Genomic DNA, 22,013 nt, shown 5'->3' with positions numbered 1-22,013 from the left:
CGGTCGGAGGATGCGGATCCGAATCTGGTCTCGGGTCGTCCGCCGGTCGGTAGCGTCCGGTAAATAGGAATCCCGTTCCAAGCTGCAACCTTTGCAGACCATTTTCATGGCTTCCTCCTAAATCTTTTCTGCGTAGAGAGATTACGTAAAGAATCCTCTCTTCTTCTTCTTCTTCTTCTTGGCCTGTTATGCTCATCGATATGGTGTTCTGAGAACCGGCGATTCTCTCGTAGGGGGTGAACATGTCGTCGAGGTCGTTGGTTAAGCGCATAGTGCCCTTTTTCGCAGCTCGAATCCGGGAGAACTGCAGAGTTCTGAGCTCGTCCGCTTCTTCTTCGTCTTCAGCTCTTCAGGAAGCTCCAGCTCCATCTCCTCCTCCCGATGCCCTTCACATGACCGACAGCTGCGTCCAGGTACTGTCTTCCTCACACACGTATTCCTCACGCACGTATTCCTCATACATGTCGGGAAGATGAGCGTTTTAGAGTTGGGTTGGGTCTTATCTTTGTTTACTTGGAACCTGTGATGGGTTTGTCAGTTATTGAGTTTGCCGGTGCTGCTTGAGTATAGATGAATTGCATTGGTTCCAATAATTTGGGGGCTGGGATTTAATAGAAATTTGAGCGCTTTCGGACACAAGGACTTCTTTTTTTCCCCTTTTGTTTTAGGTGATTACACAAGAACTGTTTAAACCGCTCACTACTTTGAGATTGGTCACCACAATCATCGGAATTACAATAATATGCATGAGAGTCATTCTATTTTGAGAACTGTTTGTAGGGGAAAGCTTCGGAAAGATTGTTGAGCTCTTGGGTGTGTTTAACACAATTAAATTCCTGAAGTATTTAGCTGTTAATTAATCGGTTTTGTTGTGGTTACATGCTATGGAAGCTACTGGTCCTTTAAGCTCATGTGATCAGTGATTAGCTCTCACTGATTTGAGATCTGATTTACAGAGAATGAAGGAACTTCAAGCCAGTGAAGAGTCGACAAAAGAGAAAATGTTACGCTTGAGTGTAGAAACTGGTGGATGCTCGGGGTTTCAATATGTTTTTGATCTAGATGACACAATCAACAAAGAGGACAGGTCTTCTTTTTAACCTAGAAGAAAAGTACTCGTACTTTGACATCGGGTCATCTTTGCATTCTGCCTTTCAAATTTATACGTCCAATGATTCTGCAGGGTGATTGAGAAGGATGGAGTTAAGTTGGTCATAGATGATATTTCATATGATTTCGTCAAAGGGGCAACTGTTGATTATGTTGAGGAACTCATCCGCTCAGCTTTTCAGGTAATTCCTGTGCATCCAAAGTGCATTTAATTTGTGTTCCTGGCGGCTCAATTTATCAGTGGGACTAATGTTGGTTGCGCTCGAACGGCAAGTTTCTCTGTACAATTCAGTTATGTTCTTGATATTTTTGCAACCATTTATGACCTCATAACGACAAGTAGGTGGCAATTAAGTTCAGAATATTCCTACAGTCATCTTTATACCTTACCGATTTCATTTTCTATTTATTTTGTTTAGGATGATGTAACTCTTTGTATGAAGATTTCAAGGCATAGATTATATTGATTTCATAAGACTAAGAAAATAATAAGCACATAACTAGATTCTGTAAATTCACAGTAGACTAAACTGCTTCTAAAGATGCTTTCAATGTTTGACTTTGCTAGCTCCATATTTTAAAGCACCATCTACTTGAATTTTATTTCAGTTGAGCTGTGCATGTGAACCTAGAAGTTTGAATCTATTATGCATGGAGACATCTAGGTTGTGTGAACAATGTTACCTTTTTGAACATTCCTTGGGTCGGTTATAATTGTCGATTCAGGTGAAATATTGCTTTCCTTAGGTAGGCTCTTCTCTTTTCAAAGTTTTGTTCTTCCTTTGTTTCTTAACTGGTGCATATTTTGTGGGCTGCTGGAGCTTGTCCTCTGAACTGTTTGAGGAAAAAAAAAAAAACTATGCCTTCTTTGTTGGTCAATATCGTTCCATGCTTTTAAAGAATAATGTTATGATCATCTGATGCGGTTCCAGAGACTTGCCTCCAGTGTATAGGTACATGCTAGTCACTTTAGTGTTAAATGATACTATGAGGAAAAGAGAAAAGATCATAGGATCCATAGTCCGCATCTTCGATGAACAGAGAGTGTGTTTAATATTTCTGTCTTTTTTTTCTTCCTTTTTTGCTCATTGAGACAATGGCTTAGTCCCTCTCTGTTGTCTTTGTTTTTCATTTGAGGATACAAGTACGTATTTCTAACCATCACATTTGCTATCCTAAATCTGTGAGCACACCTAAATAAAGTACTATCACCATGGCAGGACATGGAAAAGAATGATCAATTATCCAGCCTTCAAAAACCTATGGTGGGAAATTTGGGTTCTATAGTATCTAAACCTGGGTGAAGTAAAGTAGACTTGTCTTACACTTTTGGTGTGTGATTGACACTTTCAGTGTATTATCACCGTTCATTGTCTCCCATAGAATTTTCTGATGGCAGTAGTTTATTATACAATTAGATTACTGGACTGCATAATGTGTATCATTAACTGTTTGATTGGTCTTTCAAGGCAATTTGGGTGGACATTCTCGTATTCTTAACGATGATCCTTGTTTAATCGGGTCATTTAAACTTGTTTTATCTGCTCGTGTAAGAATGATCAAGGTAATTACATTGTTCTTGCGCAGGTAACCATGAATCCCAGTGCAGTGGGTGGCTGCAGTTGCAAGAGTTCGTTCATGGTAAAACAGTAGTGCTTACTCCGATCTAGCAAAAATTCTTTTTTCCCTGAATATAATAAACTTTTTGCAGATTCATTTTCTTGACTTTATGTAAAACAAGTGAGCTGTACTGTCCGAGGACCTAAACACGGACGGAGATTTTTTCGACAGTTATACAACATTGGGATCCTGAATAATAAACCAGCTTTTGTGATTTTGGCTATCTTTCGGCTTGTTCATTTTGCAAAAGGCTTTATCAAAACCGATATGCCTTGTCAAGTGTGAAACGCTAGAAAAGTATTGCACGGGTTAAGCCCATTGATCTTAATACCTATCGAACGCAGATTCTAGACAAGTTTCACGTGTACATTTTTATGTCAAAGGTAACAATTGACCAATCTTGTTTTGATTTAAGTTGGAACTTACAAAACCTCTCAATTGAGGTTGGCAATCCCTTTAAAGCATCTTATCGTGGAAACGGTAGTGACTACTGACAGATTGAAAAGCTTGATTTTGCATCTCAATCTGTCAACGAGGCAAAATACAAACCGCTTTGACAAAGTACAGGTCAGAGAAAACACTTGAACAACATATGATCATTGAAGAATAATAAAAAAGCAGCTCATAATTAGAGAACTGTTGGTTTCCCATAACAGCAAGTCAAGACCCTGTCTGCTCATTTTAATAGTCGAGACCGTCTTTGAAGATTTAAGTTCTGCCAAACTTATTACAAGAATGAAAGATGCACTGCATGCATCTAAAACACATGGCCCTCAAAATATCAAATTGGAGAAATTGAACATTCACTCTTCTGTGGGCCTCTGCCCCAAAACTGGGATGTCTTCATACCGCTTCTGCAGCACCCAAAAGAAGTTAAATATCGTCAGGTTTACCAGGAAGATGCAGTAGCTTATCTATTTTAACGGCTAACGGCACAAGAATTGGTAAAATAAACAGAATGCGATAAGCTCGTTTGTAACATAATCCTCTAATGCAAATGAATCTGCCAGTCACATGATACTGGATGATTTCAGGTTTAAAAACAATTCCTCCAACAAAACCCCCAGGTCTTGATATGGAGCCACTACGAAATTCATGATGATCTCTAGTGTTCGCTCTGATCAAGAAGTAGAACATCCAAGTTACATTTTGCATATTTGTTAGATCAACCAACCTAGTTGATTTGGGGCCAAGACAAATAATTTTCTTACAAAATTATTTTCTCATTGCACGAAAAGTCACTGAAACAACGAATTCTTTAGACCTGGAAATCCTAACACAAAGCAACCATGCCCAGAGAGAATTCCAGTTTCTGCCAGAACCCTAATTCAACTACTACTCAACTTTCAATATAACAAATGGACATGACAAGTTGTTGTAGAGCATGTTATGGTCTAACCCTGAGTGGATGATCACCATTGAAGGCAGAATTAGCAAAACTGAATATAAAACATAATATGATACATTACCCCGACATTGTTGTACTCCCATATTTTCTTGACTCCATAATCTACGGCCTGCATCAAAGCAAAGACGATAAGATAGAACCATATCGATCCGCAGAAGATTGCAGCAAGTTGCACACTTATTAATTTGCAGGCCCCCACAATACAATCAATGCTATTCTCTAACGAAGATATGTAGTAAGACAGCAGGAAATGGATCGCGAGCTGCAGCTAATCAACAACGACGACCTATTTACCTTTCATTTCCCCGACCTCAGAAAAGCAAAGAAATTGGAAATTCCACACATCCAATCCAAAGATCTGAACGGTGCAGAAGCAGTAAATCGATCGAAACTCCTTCATATCATCGGTAATCAACACTAACCGATGCAGAAAATTCTACTGAGCTAAGCCAAGCTGCTTGGGAATGACAGAGAAATCATTGCCCCAGCCGATTCTTACCCGCTCTCCGAAAAAGGCACCGGCGATGATGAAGGTAACATACACAGAGTTCCGGCGCATAATCATCCGGTAGAAGGTCTCGGAGAGGCCCCCTCCGCTTCTGCGTGCTGCTGTCTCCATGGCGATGGATTCGGACCCGTCAATCTCCCGCACTCCGCAGATTCCTTTGCTAGGGTTGAAGAGGAAGAGGAAGAAGATGATTCGGCCTCGCTTTCGCTTCCTGCAGGCAAAAGGCGTTTACTCGAGATCGCGGAAGAACCGGCTTGAGCCAGGCCGTCTCTCCCGATCGAACCGGAGACCCGCTATCCTCGGAGGACCGGAACGGTCCAAGGCCCATTGGGCCCTCTTTGTAGGGGTAGTTTTAAAGAAGATGAAAAGATGGAGGACTTTTTCATAATTTTCGTATTTGTAAGGGTCTCTCGTCCCCGAACGTCGCCGAGACAAGTGGGCTAAAGAAGAATGAGAGTGACTTTGACACGTTTACGCCACGCTCTGCCAGCAGAAGTGGGACAGTTCCGCCTACTTTGCAGCGGCGCGTGCAGACCACAGTTCGCCGGCTCGCTCGATCATTGGTTCACTAGAATCTCCACCGCGGAAGAGCTGAGCCATTGTATTGGCCATCGGTTGCTTCGATGGAGCTGGACTGGGAGCTCAGAGAGCTTCAGACGCTTGAAGGCCACAAGGATAGGGTTTGGAGCGTGGCCTGGAACCCCGCAACAGGAGTCGCCGGGATCCCGCCGATGTTCGCTTCCTGCAGCGGCGACAAAACTGTTCGTGTTTGGGAGCAGACGCCCTCTTCTTCATCTTGGGACTGCAAGGTTGGTTTTCTTACTTCAGCGACAGCATTTATGATGTTTCGATTCCTCCGAGGAGAAATGTGGCTCAGTTTGCATGCCTTGTGGTGTGTTGATGATGGTAACTGTTGTGTTCATTTGAGAGTAAGCTATACGGCTGGAGTTGAATTGTGCCTTCAAGAGTACATCTTGTTAGCTACTGAGCTTAATTGAAGTTTGGATCTTCAGTGTTACTTATGCATCTGTTGCTTTTCCACCGTAAAGGTGGGCGTTGAAGTGTAGTAGAGTCAAGTTATAGTGACTCGTTAGACTTATACAGGCAGTTCTGGATGAGACACATACAAGGACTGTACGCTCTTGTGCTTGGTCGCCTTCGGGGAAGTTGTTGGCTACTGCCAGCTTCGACGCCACCACTGGTATCTGGGAAAACGTTGGGGATGACTTTGAATGCGTTTCCACGTTAGAGGTACAACTAATTAAACCAAGTTAATATTCGTACAAAATTTCAGCTTAAACTGTCATTAAAAGTTGGCAGCATAACAGTTCTTGATGTAGTGACCAATTTACTTCTAAGGCGTTTGAGGTAGAATTCCTCTTTATTGTATGTGTAGGGTCATGAAAATGAGGTCAAGAGTGTGTCTTGGAATGCCTCTGGGTCTTTACTGGCGACATGTGGCCGAGATAAATCCGTGTGGATTTGGGAGGTTTTGCCTGGGAAAGAGTTTGAATGTGCTTCAGTTTTGCAAGGACATACACAAGATGTAAAGATGGTTATGTGGCACCCGACTATGGATATTTTGTTCTCTTGCAGCTATGACAATAGTGTAAAGGTAATGCTTTTCTCAAGCATTCTATTTTCTGCAGTGTTAAGGACTGCAACATCATGATGCTCACATTTTGTTTACTTTCCAAGGATTTAGGGGTTGAAATAGATACCAACATGTGAAATGTTACTGGCAGGTTTGGGCTGAGGACGGGGATGATGACTGGCACTGTGTGCAAACTCTGAATGAAGCTAATAAGTACTTCTAGAGCCTCATTCTTACTTTTCAAGATTATATTTGCAGTTTCTGGTCTATTAGGTTCTTATTCCTTTGTCATGACCGTTTCACATCAGTGGTCATTCTTCTACTGTTTGGGCCCTCTCTTTCAATGGCAGTGGAGACAAAATGGTAACCTGCAGGTAAGTAAAAACATCTGCAATAAGGATAAGTGCTTAATAGAGCAGGACTAACTAGTGAGTACTTGGCTGTTCTTGCAGTGATGATCTCACCATGAAGATATGGGGAACTGACCTCAAAAAGATGATGTCTGAAGATGGCTATGCACCTTGGTGAGGAATAAATCATCCAATGCATGCTTAATCTATTATTCTTGCCAGTTTGATATTGACTAGTGTTGACTTATTTTCCATCTGTGAACTCCTTATTTATTTATTTACATATTTTACCACTAGTATCTTATCCATATATGATCAGTTTTGATTTCTCTGGTTTATATTTGCAGGAGTCATTTATGCACTCTTTCAGGTTATCATGACCGGACAGTTTTTTCAGTACACTGGTCACGGTAGGGATATCTGATGCATTGCAATGGAAATCTCCCTTCTTCTACCTCTCATTGTTAAGTTAGATGAATCTCAATAACTCTTAGGATTGCTGAGGTTCTGATGTCGAGGGGTCTTACTGCATTTTGCCTTGGATATACCTTCTTTCCCAATAATTGGGACTTGGAATATGGTGATTTTTATTCACAGCTGCAACTGACTGGTTATGAATGGGGAGCATGATGAATATTTCTTGAACAACTTCCTCTCATTTGGATTGGATGGATCTAACATTATCTGTTCAATTGGCTGTAATTTAGCAATTTTTGTACTTGGGCATGGCAGGAAGGGACTCATTGTCACTGGGGCAGCAGATGATGCTATCCGACTCTTTGTGGAGAGCAAAGATGGTTCAGTAAGTGTTGATCTTGCCTGTGGTTTTGACAAAGTTGGCCTTTTATGAATGGTGATTGTCAGATGGTGAAGGATGATTATACATCTCTGTGTTTTTACATTTCCTCGTTACTACTTGTATATTCATGAAGATATATGTCTTAGCTTTTTATTGAATATAAAGACAATTGTGAGGTCTTGGATAAAACTGAATGCTCAACTTAAATGTAAAGAACTCAGGAAGCTGTTCATCAACTGACAATCTTGTCATGCATACGAGTCATGTCAGTGTTGGTTAAATAAACTTGGTGTAGGCAGGTTGTGTAGTTCTCCTGTGACGTTCTATTTTCCCTGTTCTCCTGTTGGATGTTGGTTCAGCTGTCTATTATACTTGCATGCAATTATCATGAATTAGAAAGAGTTAAAAAACAGAAGTTTCTTCAGCGCATTCTCAAGCTGAATTTTCTCGAACAGGTTGATGAACCGTCATACAAAATGATCCTGAGGAAGGAAAAAGCACATGACATGGATGTAAACTCGGTTCAATGGGGCCCTGGGGTAAGCTTCTCTCTATGAAGGCGTCAGATTTTGTTCACATATGTATTTTGGTCAAATGTGCATCTAAGGAATGCCAATTGTAAGTGAAAATGCCAGTCGTGACAATTTGAACTCCTCTCTCCTTTTGGTTTTGCTTTGATGCGTCTTCATCTTATATTTGCTTGGGAATGGATCTTGGGATTTATGTGGACGATTTATTCTCCTGTAATAGGACGAAGTTCTCAGCGTTTGGGATCTGTATTACAACCGCATTCCTTGACAGTAGGTTGATATTTTTCAGGAAACTCGTTTACTTGCATCTGCAAGCGATGACGGGACAATAAAGATTTGGGAGCTTCAACCAGTGGCTTAACTGCTTCGCAGCAAACCTACAGCAGCAATGTTTTCTCCAGCAGTGCTTGGATATGTAGACACCAGTACATACCTGTTTGGAAAATGTTTCAATGATTAATAAATGGATCGATAAATTACCAAGAAAAATGGAATGCCGAACTTATAAGTTGTCATGGTGGTGGAAGTATGAGTCCCGAGTATATTCTTTGCGATAGGTGTGCTGCACGAACCCAAAAAATAGCGAGAATTGTGTGATGCTGTGCATTTGATTCGTGTATCTTTTCAGCGGGACTTATTTATTTTTATTTTTTTTTAAATGTTGCAAAGCTAATTGAGTTATTTTTGTGTCAGATGATCGAATATCTTAAGTCGATCGATGTACTTCCTCGAACCATACGATGATCATCTTATATATTGAGGGAAGTTAGTAATGTCCGTTCTTGGACCGTTGGCCCACAGTTTCCTTGGAAGTACAGCAACGCATGCATCTAATACTATCCTAGCCAATCATCCTCAAACAGCATGCTTGATCGGTTCAGGTGCACGCCCACGTCCATATCCAAAACCTAATCAAAGTCCACGACAGAGAATCCAGGCTTGTTCTCTAATCTATTCATTTGAGATAATCGCTGACATCCATGATTGTGTTGGTTTCGCGTTCCTATAGAATTATGTATATGGATACTTTTTGTTGTATGGAGATTCATGAACCTAATATAGAATTATGTATATGGATACTTTTTGTTGTATGGAGATTCATGAACCTAATATAAAATACGAGACTGAAAAAATGGTAGGGACACAAGAAAGCGTTATTTATTAAAAAAAAAAAGGACATGAGAAAAGCAAGCGTAGGGAATAGTACTTGAGCCGAAATGCGTTATGGTTTGGATGAGAGAGGAGTGTCGATATCCCGAGCCCCATTTTCCTCAGTATTATATGTGAACTAGATCTAGTTCAAACACGACTAAAGGGCAGGTGTAACATCACCAGAAAGTGTTCTAGCCAGCTTTGTCGAATCTAGTATGTCTAGATTTGTAAACTGTGCGTGCTGTAAAATACCGGAATAAAATGTAATGATTCCACAATACGTTGATCGCAACTAATCGGTTGAGAAAGAAAAAGGCATTATGTTGAGGGAAATCTGCCATAAATCCTGCAATTAGGGAAATCAAAGTGCTTCTTGTTGCTTGTCGATGTTGTCATCATCATTTCTAAGGAGCCTGACTTAGGAGCATAATAATTTCCAATAATTATATCTACACACACACACGTGTATATATATATGGTTATGTGTATAGTGCCTATTGTTCCTAGCTAGTAGGAAATTTTCTCCAGAATCAAAATGCTTCCAAAACTAATATTGTCCCTGCTGCTTTCACCTCTCCAATATTGCCTTCTGACAGTGGCCTCGGATCCTGATCCAGTCCAAGACTACTGCATCCCAAATCCCAGATTCAATCCCAACATCATAAGGACACACAAGCTGTTATCATCCATTCTCCCTTGTAAGAATGCCTCCGAGGTCACTGCCCACGACTTCGTCTTCTCCGGCATGAAGAACTTTGTCCCGAACTTCTCTGACACGGGCCTTTCCACCATCTCTGTCAGCCCGACGCTCTTCCCAGGCCTCAACACGCTTGGGATGTCCTTCTCCCGGGCTGAGCTCGATGTGGGCGGGATCAACCCGCCCCATTTCCACCCCCGGGCCACCGAGATAGCCTTCCTGGTCAAGGGAAGCATCTACTCGGGCTTTGTGGACTCAAGTAACAGGGTGTTCGCGAAAGTGATCCAAGCTGGGGAAGTCACGGTCTATCCCAGAGGGTTGGTGCACTTCCAGATGAATGTTGGGGACAAGCCCGCGATGATCTTCGGTAGCTTCAATAGTCAGAATCCCGGGATACAGAAGATCCCAGCTGCGGTTTTTGGTTCCGGGATAGAGGAAGAGCTGCTGGAGAAGGCTTTTGGGATGAGTTCTAGGCAGATTGGGTTGATGAGGAAGAGGTTTGAACCCAAGAAGGCAAAGTAAAGAGAACTTTTCCATCCGAGTCGCAACTTCTCGTGATTATCTATAGATCCATCCAGTGAATGCGATCATGAATTGTTGTTCAAATGTATTAAGGATCCGCAAATCTGAATTTTATAGAATTCATTCCAATAAGTTGTTTTCATCAAGTCGTCCTTGCAGTAACTGCATTCAAACCGCAAATTTGCCACCAAAATTTTGGAAAAGTACCACCGTCAGCCAAGATGTCCGAAACTAAGCTGACATGGTAAGCTCTGCCCTGAATACCCAAGAAGCATCCGCAGAGAAACTGATGGTAAAAACCAAAAACCCTCGTTTCATGTTACAGGATGAACAGCAAAACAATGAGAAAATAACAAGTAGAGGCTCCAAACCCCGAGAACTAGCCATCAGTTTCTCCGAGCAAGAGGGCCTTCACTATGCGATCGGGCATCCCCTCAGCCAATGACAAGGCATGCCCTGCACCAGCAAGCTCGTGATATTGAATCCAGGGGAGCTTTTGGACAATGAACCGCTGGGTGGCTACAGGGACAAGCCTGTCATCGTCTCCTTGCCACAAGTGAACGGACCCTTCATTGTTCGGGAATGGGCTCTCTAGATCTACAGGGCTGAATTCCCACGTACCAAATCCGATCGCCAGGTCACGGTGGAGGGACTCGTACTCTCCTTGCTGCGTAGGCACGCCCTAAATGAACCAATACAACGAAGAGAAAGTCACATCAACAAAAGAACAATCACCAAGCAACTACCATGAATCAAATTTGCAGTTGGTTACAGAAGATAAGGAAGATTTTCCGATTTTTAACTTTTTTATTCTCAGATAATAAGAAAGAATTGCTGTGAACCACGGCTAACACGTCTTTTTAAAAGCTAAAATGTCTTGCAGAGTACAAGCTTGTCTCCCGTTTTCTTAAGGAAAAGGAAAATGAGAAACTGGAGATCAAATAGAGCTATTATTGATAAGAAATTTAACAAGTCAGGACAAGATAAAAATGATCTGCTATTCCAATTCACATGCCCAAGATATGAGGAGAACTCATAGACAGCTTGCAAAAATAAGATATTGACAGTATTAATTATTTAATATCTGTTCAATAAAAGGATGAGTTTTCATCAAAAGGATGTCCGGCGTGAAGTTTAAGACACAGATTTATACCATGAGTTCCTTCGGGGGGACACGCTTAGCTAAAATTTCCTTGTCCGCAGGAGAGAAAACATCAGGGTGCCGGGCTATGGCAGCTGAAGAAGGGAACAATTTCTGGGTGTTCCACCAGTAGGTAAGCCATGTGGGGGCATAGTGAGCAACCCGTAGGGCCCATTGATCTTGAGGGAGCAATTCCTTGTAGACTTGCGCCGATAAGTTTGCAGGTATACCTGACCACCAGTGATTGACTACGGGGCATATCAGTGCTGCTCCCGCTAGTCTGGTTCCATCATAGAAATTTTGAAATCAATAGTTGCAAGTCAACAGAAGAGTAATAAGCACAGAGGATCTCATTAGGTGCGGAGGAGCAGAAACCGGATGTAATGGAATTGCCATAGAGAACTAGCCTCATTCATTTCATTCAGTCATTTTCTAAAGGTTCTATTCTCTCTTTACCAAATACAACCAAAGATATCAGTGACAGCTGTGTATAGGCCCAACTCTGCATGAGTATAGGATTTCACTATACTGCATGACCGTCAAAATTTACAATATTACAACCTACACGATAAACCTTTAAAAGAAAAAACAAAAAGGGAAATACCTATACTGGTAAACTTATTTACTAAGACAGAATTGATGCTTCTAACAAATCCCTCCTGGGTAACAAAGTGTATAAAACAAGTAAAATAATAAGGATTTACACATGTTCATGCAGCAAAGCTATATAACTTCGGTAAATTTCTCATGGTACCTGTGAGGAATGTGCTTGAGGGAGCTCCACACAACCTGTCCTCCCATGGACACACCAACCACATAAAATTTCGTTCCTAGAGCCAACTGATCGGCAAGCTCCTCTATGTCTAACGCAATGCTCCTCACTGTTCGTTTTGGGTCAGGATCACTCTCTCCATAACCAGGTCGATCAAAAGACACAATGTAGACTCCAAGATCGTCAATTACTTTCTGGGCCAATGCATCAAAATTCCAATGTAAGGATTAAGTATGTTAAAGATATTAAGAGCCAGATTTGTTGTGAAAAATGGTTATGAACCTGAGATAAAGAGAGTGAGTGATGCCTGCAACCGCCAAAACCATGAACAGTCACGATCTTAAACTTGGCACTATCTCTTGGCACGCCATGTTCTTTATATGCTAAGTGTCTTCCATCTCTGAGCTTTATTCTCCGTGCTGTAATTGGAGGTCCGCCAGGAGAACCGGGAATTTTAGGTTGAGGTGGTTGGAGTGCCTGATATGCCCAAGCAAGAATCCCAAAAGATGCAACCAACACTAGCTTCTTGAAAATCCCTGAGTACATATGTAATGAGAGAGCAGCTCGAAAAATGGAAGCATGCCTAGAAGGTAACAAGCAATTGGGAACACTGAAGCAATTTTTAGAGTTAAATTATAATGAACCAAGCAAGATTAATTGCATCCTCAGCAAGCCGAGCGTCACGTCAACAAGGTCTGATTGTCAAAAATTGTCCAAGACCTCAGAATTGCAGCATTGAATCTTTAGCATGTAAATTAAATAAAAAAATTTGAACTGCGATTAGTATACTGCTTGATGAGGTGATACTGTAAATGGTAACAGTCCTGTTTCGGGTACAAAGATTCTAAACTGGCGGATTATTGCAGTTGCTCTTTACTCCAATTTATGTTTATGGTTTTTCTCCCAAAATTTGCAAGCAGAGTGGAGCAAGAACTCTAGATTAACCAAGAAGAAAAAGATCAAAACATGTGATAGATTTTCATCTGCAGTGCTCACTCCGATACCGCCATCTTCAAGAGACCAGCTCTGACACTCTTACACAGACTAAAGCTAGTGGTGCTATGTCCCCGCAAATCTATAATGCTAAGATGTCTCAAAAAGCCTCGGATGACAAAATGATTTACCCAGATAAAGTTCTAGAACAAACAAACCAAAGACCAGCAAATCCTTCGTCTAGATTACTAGGAAATGACCCAAAATCTGAAATCTGATCAATCATGAGGGAACACGAAACAGACACAGCAGTAACCAACCAGAGACATGAACCGGAAAAGTGAAATTCCGATCCAAGATTCGACTATGGGAAAAGCCCATACCTGAAGGGGTGAAAGAGCCGCCCTGCTTAGCTTTCCGGGTGTGAGCCCGAGCTGACGCAGCTGATACCCTTCGGGCCGGCGCTCCCGCCATGACAACCAGCAGCAAGCAAGCTGCTCGGACCTCTTCCAAGGTTGATGTGAAGAAAAATGTGTAAAGGGTTCTCTTTGGACCGGCTGGCGATGAACTCTCGGAGTCGACGATACGATACAGATCCGATCGGTCCAAACTGGAAGAGAGAGTCTCAGTCAGCCTCGCCCAATAACCAAAAATCGTATTTTTCAAATTAAAAAAAAAAGGTTAACTTTGTGACAAAAGTATTTTCTTTTTGGGCGGCGATTTTTTGCCAAACGAATAAATGCACAATTTATAAATAACTAGGTGATGCACGGTCATTAATGATATTATTTATTATGAAAAAAATTTATTGTGGCATTCAAGCTAATGTATGATAGTTAATGGGAAAAAAATTATGTAAGAGTAGTTATTTTTAAATTAATAGAAATATTCCATAGTAAGTGAAAATTAAATTGAAGCAATTAATGAAATTAGTAATCATTCTCCTTGAATAATGTCAGAGTTAATATGTGCTTGGTAAACAGTAAAAAAAACATATTTTTGTAATTTATGAAACATAATTTGATATTTATACATTACTTAACTTTCAATTAAATGAAAATGACAAAATCAATCAAAAATTTATTATTTTTTCAGTAAAATATACATAAAAAATGTAAGAATTGGCAGTATAGAATTTGTATGTACCCATACTACTCTAAATCCTAAAAGAGTATGCCATAGTAGATCCGCACATTTGCCCCAAGGTAAAATGGAGTAAGTACTATGCGAGAAAATCACTCGCTTAATCGAGTATACTACCAATTAATTTTACAATGAAATTCATGAAAAATAAATTGTTCTAAAACTTATAGAAAAATAAACATGTAATTTAATGTTATTTACTTCGTCGTTAAGTGAACGTATATTTTAATAAATTATTTTATAATATTATTATTTATTTTATCGTTAATAATTTATTTACCTAATAAGACGAAATAACAATGTGAATGCACTTATTATTTTCGTTCGTTTATTTATCAAAAATTAAATAGAATATATTATAAGTAAAATGAATTTATTAAAAAATAATAAAAAATAAACGACAATAAATCACAATCGCGAGAATATATTGAACAAAAAAAAAAGTGATGATATAAACAGTCACTATAAGAGATGTTTATGAAGATTACCGCTTTGGTAACAATCTCCAAACACTTCCATTCAACGGTATCCGTTATTTAATTATTAATCTAATTTGGTCGTAATACGGATTGCTAGTAATATTTTTTTTATAACGTATTCCCCTCATATTAATTTTTTTTATAACGTATTCCCCTCATATCGAATGGCACCTAGTGAAAACTGATAGATAGGCTTGCAGTGTTTGCATTTTTCAATGTATTTCGGTTAATATAGGATTGACATGTTGAGAGATTTGTATCGTCTCGGATGAAAAAAAAAAAAAAAAAAACTCCGTCATGTAAAGGCATAAGTTGGTCCATGTCAGTTGATTGTTGTCCTTCAACCATTGTTGTGCTAATTCTCCTGCCTAAATTTGACATTGCACAATTTAATTACGAAGAGAGAGAGAGAGAGAGAAAGAGAGAGAATTCCATTATTCGGACCGTCCATGATTAGTTCCCAACATGGGCCGACCTGTTCTACTTAGTGGCTGCGGGCCTCAGTACACAAAATTAGGCCAGCCCAAACCTTCGCAGTCTTTTTACTCCACAGGATAAAAATCCGTCCATTATTTTATGTCGGGACTCACAACAATTCTCAATAAAATATTTTTTTCGATTACAACAGATACTCTCTATATAAATTTTTAGATGGTTCTTCCTTCGTCATGTGGACAGGGAGGGAACAACTGTGAGAATAATAATGATCGGTTTATTTTTTCAGTTAAAATCATAAAAATTTTAACTTTAATTTTAACTTAACACACTACGCAACAAATACACACGTTTCTTAAGTCAAATTTATAATCTCATCTTATTTATCATTTTTCACAATCAAAATTAAAATTATTTTAACTTTAAAATTAAACTCACTGTAAAAGTTCTCCTTTACGCACGCAGTCTCCCCCATAAACTTCCATCATAATGCATGTTTTATGATTTCAAATACACGGATTATGCATGATAAGGCAATTCGTGTCAATACCCTTCTCTATGATAAGATTTTTATCTGAAGCCATACAATATACAATCCGGTCGAAGTGGAATGGTTATCATATACATTTGTTTCAAATATGGGTTGGTGTATATCTTAATGGCTACTCACATGTTTCTTGATCGTAATAATAAGCTAGCTAGAGACTCTGCGGTAAGGTACAAATGATATCACCAAATTTAATTTGTTTTCCTTTTCTCCTTTACAATATCAACAAGTTGTGAGATATAAATTGGAGAGTTTTTGTTTGATAAATCCAAAATATATATATATATATATATATAAAGAGCCAAAACCTTAGTCCTTGGAAATGTAAAAGCAATAATAGCCCTAACGTCGTAGTTCTCTAAGAGCTTCGAGTGTTTTGACTTTTACGGGGGAAGGACTCAACTCAACTAAATCTTCCACTCTGGTCCTTTTGACGTCAGCAAACTGTCAAGTTTTTGTTTCCTATTTAACCCTTTCAATGATTTCTGCTAGATACGGAATCAGAGAGCATATCAGAGCAACTTAAATTCCCTAGCCTCTCTCTCTCTCTCTCTCCCTACCCTGCTCTCAAGTATAACTTAACAATTGATAGCCATTCCAAATAGGCTCTCTCGAGTTTTCACAGAACGAATTTACTTATGGTGCATACATTGGAAACACACTAAAAGTTCTTTAGGGTCAAAATCAAGGTAATATTTAAACGAAATTAGTTTCGGTAATAGATGAGAGTATACGCTTCTTGGTCTAACAAAAGATTCAGATATAAAGCATCTTGTCTCCAAAAAAATAAACGAGTCACTGGTAAAAAATAAATGACAAATTATATTGATGGTTCAAAATATTTTATAAATATTTCAATATGATATAATTTTTTTTTTACTACTTGATGATACAAAATGTTTCAAAGTTATTTTAGTATAGTACAAACCATTATATCGCCATTGACGCCGTCAAGTTGTCTTTTACAAGATCTGTAAATTTTACACCATCATGTAATTTACGTAAAATATTTTGTACTATTAAGTTACAACTTCAAAATATTTTACACCATCATGTAACGTCCCATAAAAACCGATTTCACACCATCAGCGTCGGTTTGACGACTTCAATGTCGAGGTAATAATTTGTACTATACTATAATAATTTTAAAACATTTTATACCATCAAATAATAAAAAAAAAACTTTTATATCATATTTATAAAAAATTGAACCATTAGTACAACTTACCCAAAAATAAAGCTCAAAATCTCTTTGTTTGACGTGAGCCTGCGTCAAATCCCTATCCTCGTTCGGTCAAAGTAAGAGTTATTATGCATATAAGAATGATGACACGAGGCGTAAGTCAACAAGTACTAAGCTGCTATGTGAGGTGAGTTGATGTGTAGTGAGTGAGAGACAATTTTCAAGCTTATCGAACTCTCGTTTGACTTTCTTCTTTCCAAGAGATCTCTAACTTGATGACTTTTCGGAAACTTTTGCTTGCGTTTGGTTCTCAACATAATTCAACTCAATTTAATTTTGTGTATTGATTATTGTGTTGATAAAATCCCATAAAAATCTATTTTACACTATCAGCGTCGATTTAACAGCGTCAATATAATGACGGTTTGTACTATGCTGAAAGAACTTGAAACATTTTATACCATCAAGTAGCAAAAAAAACTTTTTATACCATATTAAAATATTTATAAAACTTTTTGAATCACTAATACAATTTATCCTAGATAAATATATATATATATATATATATATATATGAGTGTGAAAGTAGATTGATAATTTATATTATAAAAATATTTTTAAAAAATTATTATTAAATAAATAAAAAAAGATAAAATAATAATGGTTGTACTGTTGTAGTATTGAATTTAAAAAATAATAGAGTTGAATTGAATAGAATACTTTTTTTATCCGAAAAATAAACAAAGCCTGAAATACCGCTAGAGCAAACATAATTTGGGCAAAAAAGCCCCCTCCTAATCTTTTTTTTCTAAAAATGTAATGTGGTTTACCCATAAAAAATATATGAAATGATTTCCTCAATTTTTCGTATCAATTTCTTATGTATCTTTTAGAAATAAATTATTGACCCAAATAGCTTAATATAATTTTCTCACTAATGAGAGTTTCGTACTCTTTTATTTCTTTTTATACATTCTTATATTAAATTTATAGATCTCCTTTATAATTGAACAAGAAAATTTTATTCTTTTCCTAAAATAGTTGACCGAATGTTCTTGATAAATTGCAATTCCCCTGTTGAAATCCGAATGGTTAGTGGGTTTCTTTTATTCCTTGGTGTATTCATAGAATCATATGTTGAGCAAGTGAAAGTGGTTGAATAACTATGAAAGGAGGTTATGAACATGTATGAACGATATATATTATCCACTTAGCTTGTCAACGGTTGGATTCATATTTAATTCAAAAATTCGAAGTAATATAAGAATGTGACGTCCAATTTCTTATAACTCAAGAATTCTTTCAATTTTTGGATGCGAGATCCACACCTCATTGTACTCGTCCTTACACTGGGCTTATTCTTCCATAATGGGGTGAGAGGAGGAGGAGGATAATTGACTATGTGAGGAAGAAGTTACTCTTCTACCGTTGGAAATACTATAGGTCACGAGTACCACGCATATTTAGGCTACATGGGCGCACTTTGACTGTCCTTGATAATAGACATGGGATTTCTTGTGGTGGGAAGCCCACATTAATGCATGAAAGCGTAACTGCTCCAATACTTTATAAAACATATATTCACTAGATTTAAAAGCGATTAAGTCTATTTTTCGGTTATAATAGGAAGTTCATGACTTAATACATGAAAATAGAAAGGAAATCTAAATAAAGGGACATGGATAGTCCCACCGATGAGAATTGAACTCGAAACCTCTAAATTACCAGGTGAGGGTGTTAGCCATCACACTACACCCTCTTCTCGATTAAGTCTACTTTAACCAAAAAATGGGAAGTAATAAGAGGTGAACCAATCTCTTACCTCCAATTAATTTGTACATGTTAACGAAGTTTCTCCGTAGATTTTCTTTCCGTCCGATGGTTAGGTTGCCAGGGGTCAAGTCGCATTAACACTCAAGCTTCACGTCATGCTACTTATTTCAAGTAATTTTGATGATGAATTAATACTTGTTTTATATATAGCTCTCCTGCAGGTCAATATATAATCTCGATCTCACGAATACAAGGCCGGTTTCGCTCATGTAATTATTAGTTTCTTTTATTATTATTATAAAAAATACCAATAAGTTTAGTTTAAAAAAATAAAAAGTCAAATAAAGAATCACATGTAATTCTATCGAAAATATATTCGAAACTAAAATCTCTTAATTTCCACCAAAATGCGTGCTCCACATTTCTATTGCACTATATGTTCTTTTATCGAGGACTTACTTATCAGCTGATCCATTGACTCCTAAAATTACCATCAACCATTAAAAAAAAATTCAGGACCCATGATAATGATAAATAGTTTAAAATAAACAGGTTTTTTTGTGAAATTTTATTAATTCCTTTTAAATATGCGTGTACGAACATGTTAATGCAATCTTACCATAAAAACAAAAACATATTAATGCACTATAATTCTATAAAATGTCACCGGAATAACTTGAGAGGCAGGTGACCAACGTTCAGGCATATGACGCCAACGCCGAAGCACTTCCCAAATTAAAAATGCCAAAGACAAAATATTAGGAGAAAAGAAGAACTTAAAACTGAATTATGCTTTCGGATATCAAAGTTTACACTCAAAAAAAAAAAAGAAAAAAATAACTGAAAGGTTAAGCAGGTACAATAATATAGGCATAAGGCACATTTGCTAAAGAGCTGAGACACCCGACATATATATATAAGTGCTACTGGACAACTTCTACTTGTAACATATTACTGCTATGACGTGCGAAACAACATAACTAATGATTACTAAGCGTCATCTTAATAGAGAGTCCGCATGCTAATTTTGATTTTACACCAAAAACAGATAAGCGAAGGGTATGCATTCAGGAGATTCAGCTGCTGGGACCGGCGGAAGTATTTGGACAAGAGGCGGACGAAGGAGAGGTCACAGTCATTGATGTCATCATGAGAGCGAGGTCATCGACATTGTTGGTGGAGCGCGGGTCGGAGTTCACCACGTGCTGCTGATGCTGCTGCTTGAGCTGGGATAGGAGAGCCTTGTTCTCCTGGTCGAGGAGCTGCTTTTTCTTCCTCAGCCTCGCGTTCTCCTCGATCAAGCAGTTCGCCAAGTACAGGTTCGAGTTCAGCCTCTCCATCTCTATCAACTCCTTATCCTTTCACAAGAAAAACATAAAAATGAGGAACTCATCGATGCACCAGAAAATTACGTAAATCCTGTATATTGTTATAAATACACGAAGTCTATAAAGATTTGCACATCGAGCAGAATGTGTTTCCCGGGAAACATATTTACGACAAACCTTTAGATCCTGACAAACTTTACTTAGGAGTTTGAAAGGTGTTAGGGACGAGGATATATAGACACAGGATGGGTGAGTTTTGATGTGGAGGAGAAGAGATATGAAGCAGCTATTTATAGAGCTCAAGGTCGAGAGGGCCAGAGAACGTACACCCAGCTTGGCTCTGGAAGAGAACCCTAACCCTAACAAAACAAATGAAAAAACAAAGATGCCCAAATGCTGATCTCACCGCACTTTCCATCGAGTGTCTGCCTGACAGAAACAATCATGAGATGTGCGTAAGCATGGGGCAAGTCAGCCGATATGAGAGAGAAGGCCGGTAGTATCATTTGACGCATAAAAAAATATTATTTTTATTAATAATAACTTATTTTTATCAATAACAGATTTTTTTTATTTACACAATAAAAATTAAAATAGTAAAATTTTTATTAACTTATGGTATTATTGAATATAAGACTTTTTCAAGGAGAGTCACCCGATATACATCTCTTAGGAAGCAATCGATAATACCTCTTATAAAATAATTCTTAAATTTTCCACTTAATCACCGCCAACATGGGCTGGTTGATTGAATGGGGTTGAGTTGTAATAAAAGAAGTGAATCATGAGGAGGGGGGAGGATCATAAGATACGCAATGATGGGGTTTGGGATTGACTCAAGCAATATATGTACATACATACATACATACATATATATATATATATATATAAAAGTGCTATTTCTGTCGACCATTTCCCGTGAATCAACCACCGACTCTCTCGCATGTGGCATAAATGTAAATTCAACATAAATGGAGGGCATTAATATGTTGTGAGACAACCGGCACATTTGGACGAATGCCACGTTTGATCGATCAGATATAGCGTTGGATAGAATTTCTAAAATCCTTATTCGTTGTTTGGTGATGACTAAGATAGAAATGGAGGCGATTGGACAATATTTTTTATTAAGGCTCAAATCCGGCCTGAAGGGTGGATTAGGTCCGGATAAAGGATTAAAACATATGAAAAGACAAAAACAACCTTACCTCGATTCAAATTTTCAAAAATTGCCATACACACGTTGGGGGGGGGGGGGGGGGGGCCTCGGGTGCCGGCCACCACCTCCCCTGAGAGGTCTCCGGCGTGCCCAGAGGTTGCCGGTGTCCTCGCCTAGGCGGTGGCGGCCGGCGTAGGGCCATCACCACCCTTGCCTTTTTTTCACCGCGAGAACTTTGAGAACTAAACTGTCACTTCACGACAGCGAGCTTCAGCAGGGAGCTTCCATGGCGAGCTTTTTCTCCATAACCTTCTTCTCTTTCCCTCTCGTGCCATTGAAAACGGCTTCCAAGGTATGCCTTTTCTCTACAGAACTCGACTCCTCCTTTGTCTTTGGTGCTTGCTCTAGCTGATGAACTTGATTATTTAATTTCAAAATATTCTTATATTTATTTCAAATTTAAAGGAAAAAATAATAATTTAGGAAAAAAAATTTCCGTGCATGCTTTTTCTTGAGCCCTAGCTAGCTCATATAATAATCAGCTTACTTCTGAATTTTCAATGCTTGGCCTATTCCAATTTGACTCCTTCACTTATTTTAGTTGGAAATCGTTGCTAATTATTACCCTCGGAGATTTAAGGGTATGATATTTTTTTTCCCGGTAGAATAAGGGTATGATATTGCTCACTCACTCGAGAAGTTTTCTTTTTCATTATTTTTCCTTTAAAAAAATCTGAGATATTGAGCTTAGTGAAAGGTTTATCTCCTAATTTTTTTACACTTTTACTGGAGTAGGAAGCGATAGAACACATGTTCATCTAAAATTTAAAC

The 22,013-nt window shown here is 38.5% G+C and overlaps 6 protein-coding genes across 6 annotated transcripts; 3 read left to right on the top strand and 3 right to left on the bottom strand.

The window, feature by feature from the left end:
- Positions 1 to 7: 7 nt before the first annotated feature.
- Positions 8 to 2,953, top strand: LOC116198140 (iron-sulfur assembly protein IscA-like 2, mitochondrial). The gene is made up of 5 exons (XM_031528488.1): positions 8 to 145; positions 234 to 413; positions 957 to 1,087; positions 1,184 to 1,292; positions 2,698 to 2,953. Exons 2-5 carry the CDS (start codon positions 243 to 245, stop codon positions 2,761 to 2,763), a joined length of 477 nt encoding a protein of 158 aa, XP_031384348.1. The 5' UTR covers positions 8 to 145; positions 234 to 242; the 3' UTR covers positions 2,764 to 2,953.
- A 345-nt stretch (positions 2,954 to 3,298) lies between these two features.
- LOC116198144 (cytochrome b-c1 complex subunit 9) lies at positions 3,299 to 4,878 on the bottom strand. The gene is made up of 3 exons (XM_031528491.1): positions 4,638 to 4,878; positions 4,200 to 4,247; positions 3,299 to 3,584 (listed from the first exon to the last, which is right to left on the bottom strand). The coding sequence occupies exons 1-3, from the start codon at positions 4,755 to 4,757 to the stop codon at positions 3,534 to 3,536; spliced, it is 219 nt and encodes a 72-aa protein (XP_031384351.1). The 5' UTR covers positions 4,758 to 4,878; the 3' UTR covers positions 3,299 to 3,533.
- A 212-nt stretch (positions 4,879 to 5,090) lies between these two features.
- On the top strand, positions 5,091 to 8,611 carry LOC116198137 (protein CIA1). The gene is made up of 10 exons (XM_031528485.1): positions 5,091 to 5,455; positions 5,751 to 5,897; positions 6,043 to 6,261; positions 6,392 to 6,453; positions 6,549 to 6,614; positions 6,693 to 6,764; positions 6,938 to 7,000; positions 7,323 to 7,392; positions 7,845 to 7,928; positions 8,209 to 8,611. Exons 1-10 carry the CDS (start codon positions 5,270 to 5,272, stop codon positions 8,278 to 8,280), a joined length of 1,041 nt encoding a protein of 346 aa, XP_031384345.1. The 5' UTR covers positions 5,091 to 5,269; the 3' UTR covers positions 8,281 to 8,611.
- A 218-nt stretch (positions 8,612 to 8,829) lies between these two features.
- Positions 8,830 to 10,432, top strand: LOC116198138 (germin-like protein subfamily 3 member 2). Its single transcript, XM_031528486.1, has one exon. It carries the CDS (start codon positions 9,607 to 9,609, stop codon positions 10,288 to 10,290), a length of 684 nt encoding a protein of 227 aa, XP_031384346.1. The 5' UTR covers positions 8,830 to 9,606; the 3' UTR covers positions 10,291 to 10,432.
- Positions 10,396 to 13,799, bottom strand: LOC116198135. Its single transcript, XM_031528483.1, has 5 exons — positions 13,520 to 13,799; positions 12,486 to 12,739; positions 12,186 to 12,397; positions 11,444 to 11,711; positions 10,396 to 10,972 (listed from the first exon to the last, which is right to left on the bottom strand). The coding sequence occupies exons 1-5, from the start codon at positions 13,608 to 13,610 to the stop codon at positions 10,670 to 10,672; spliced, it is 1,128 nt and encodes a 375-aa protein (XP_031384343.1). The 5' UTR covers positions 13,611 to 13,799; the 3' UTR covers positions 10,396 to 10,669.
- Positions 13,800 to 19,315: 5,516 nt separating this feature from the next.
- On the bottom strand, positions 19,316 to 20,267 carry LOC116198143 (protein LITTLE ZIPPER 4-like). The gene is made up of 2 exons (XM_031528490.1): positions 20,201 to 20,267; positions 19,316 to 20,053 (listed from the first exon to the last, which is right to left on the bottom strand). The coding sequence occupies exon 2, from the start codon at positions 20,033 to 20,035 to the stop codon at positions 19,772 to 19,774; it is 264 nt and encodes an 87-aa protein (XP_031384350.1). The 5' UTR covers positions 20,036 to 20,053; positions 20,201 to 20,267; the 3' UTR covers positions 19,316 to 19,771.
- Between the last annotated feature and the right edge of the window lie 1,746 nt (positions 20,268 to 22,013).

Source organism: Punica granatum, chromosome 2 (assembly GCF_007655135.1).
Source record: "Punica granatum isolate Tunisia-2019 chromosome 2, ASM765513v2, whole genome shotgun sequence".
Classification (NCBI taxonomy): domain Eukaryota; kingdom Viridiplantae; phylum Streptophyta; class Magnoliopsida; order Myrtales; family Lythraceae; genus Punica; species Punica granatum.
This window is presented reverse-complemented; position numbering and strand designations above follow the sequence as displayed.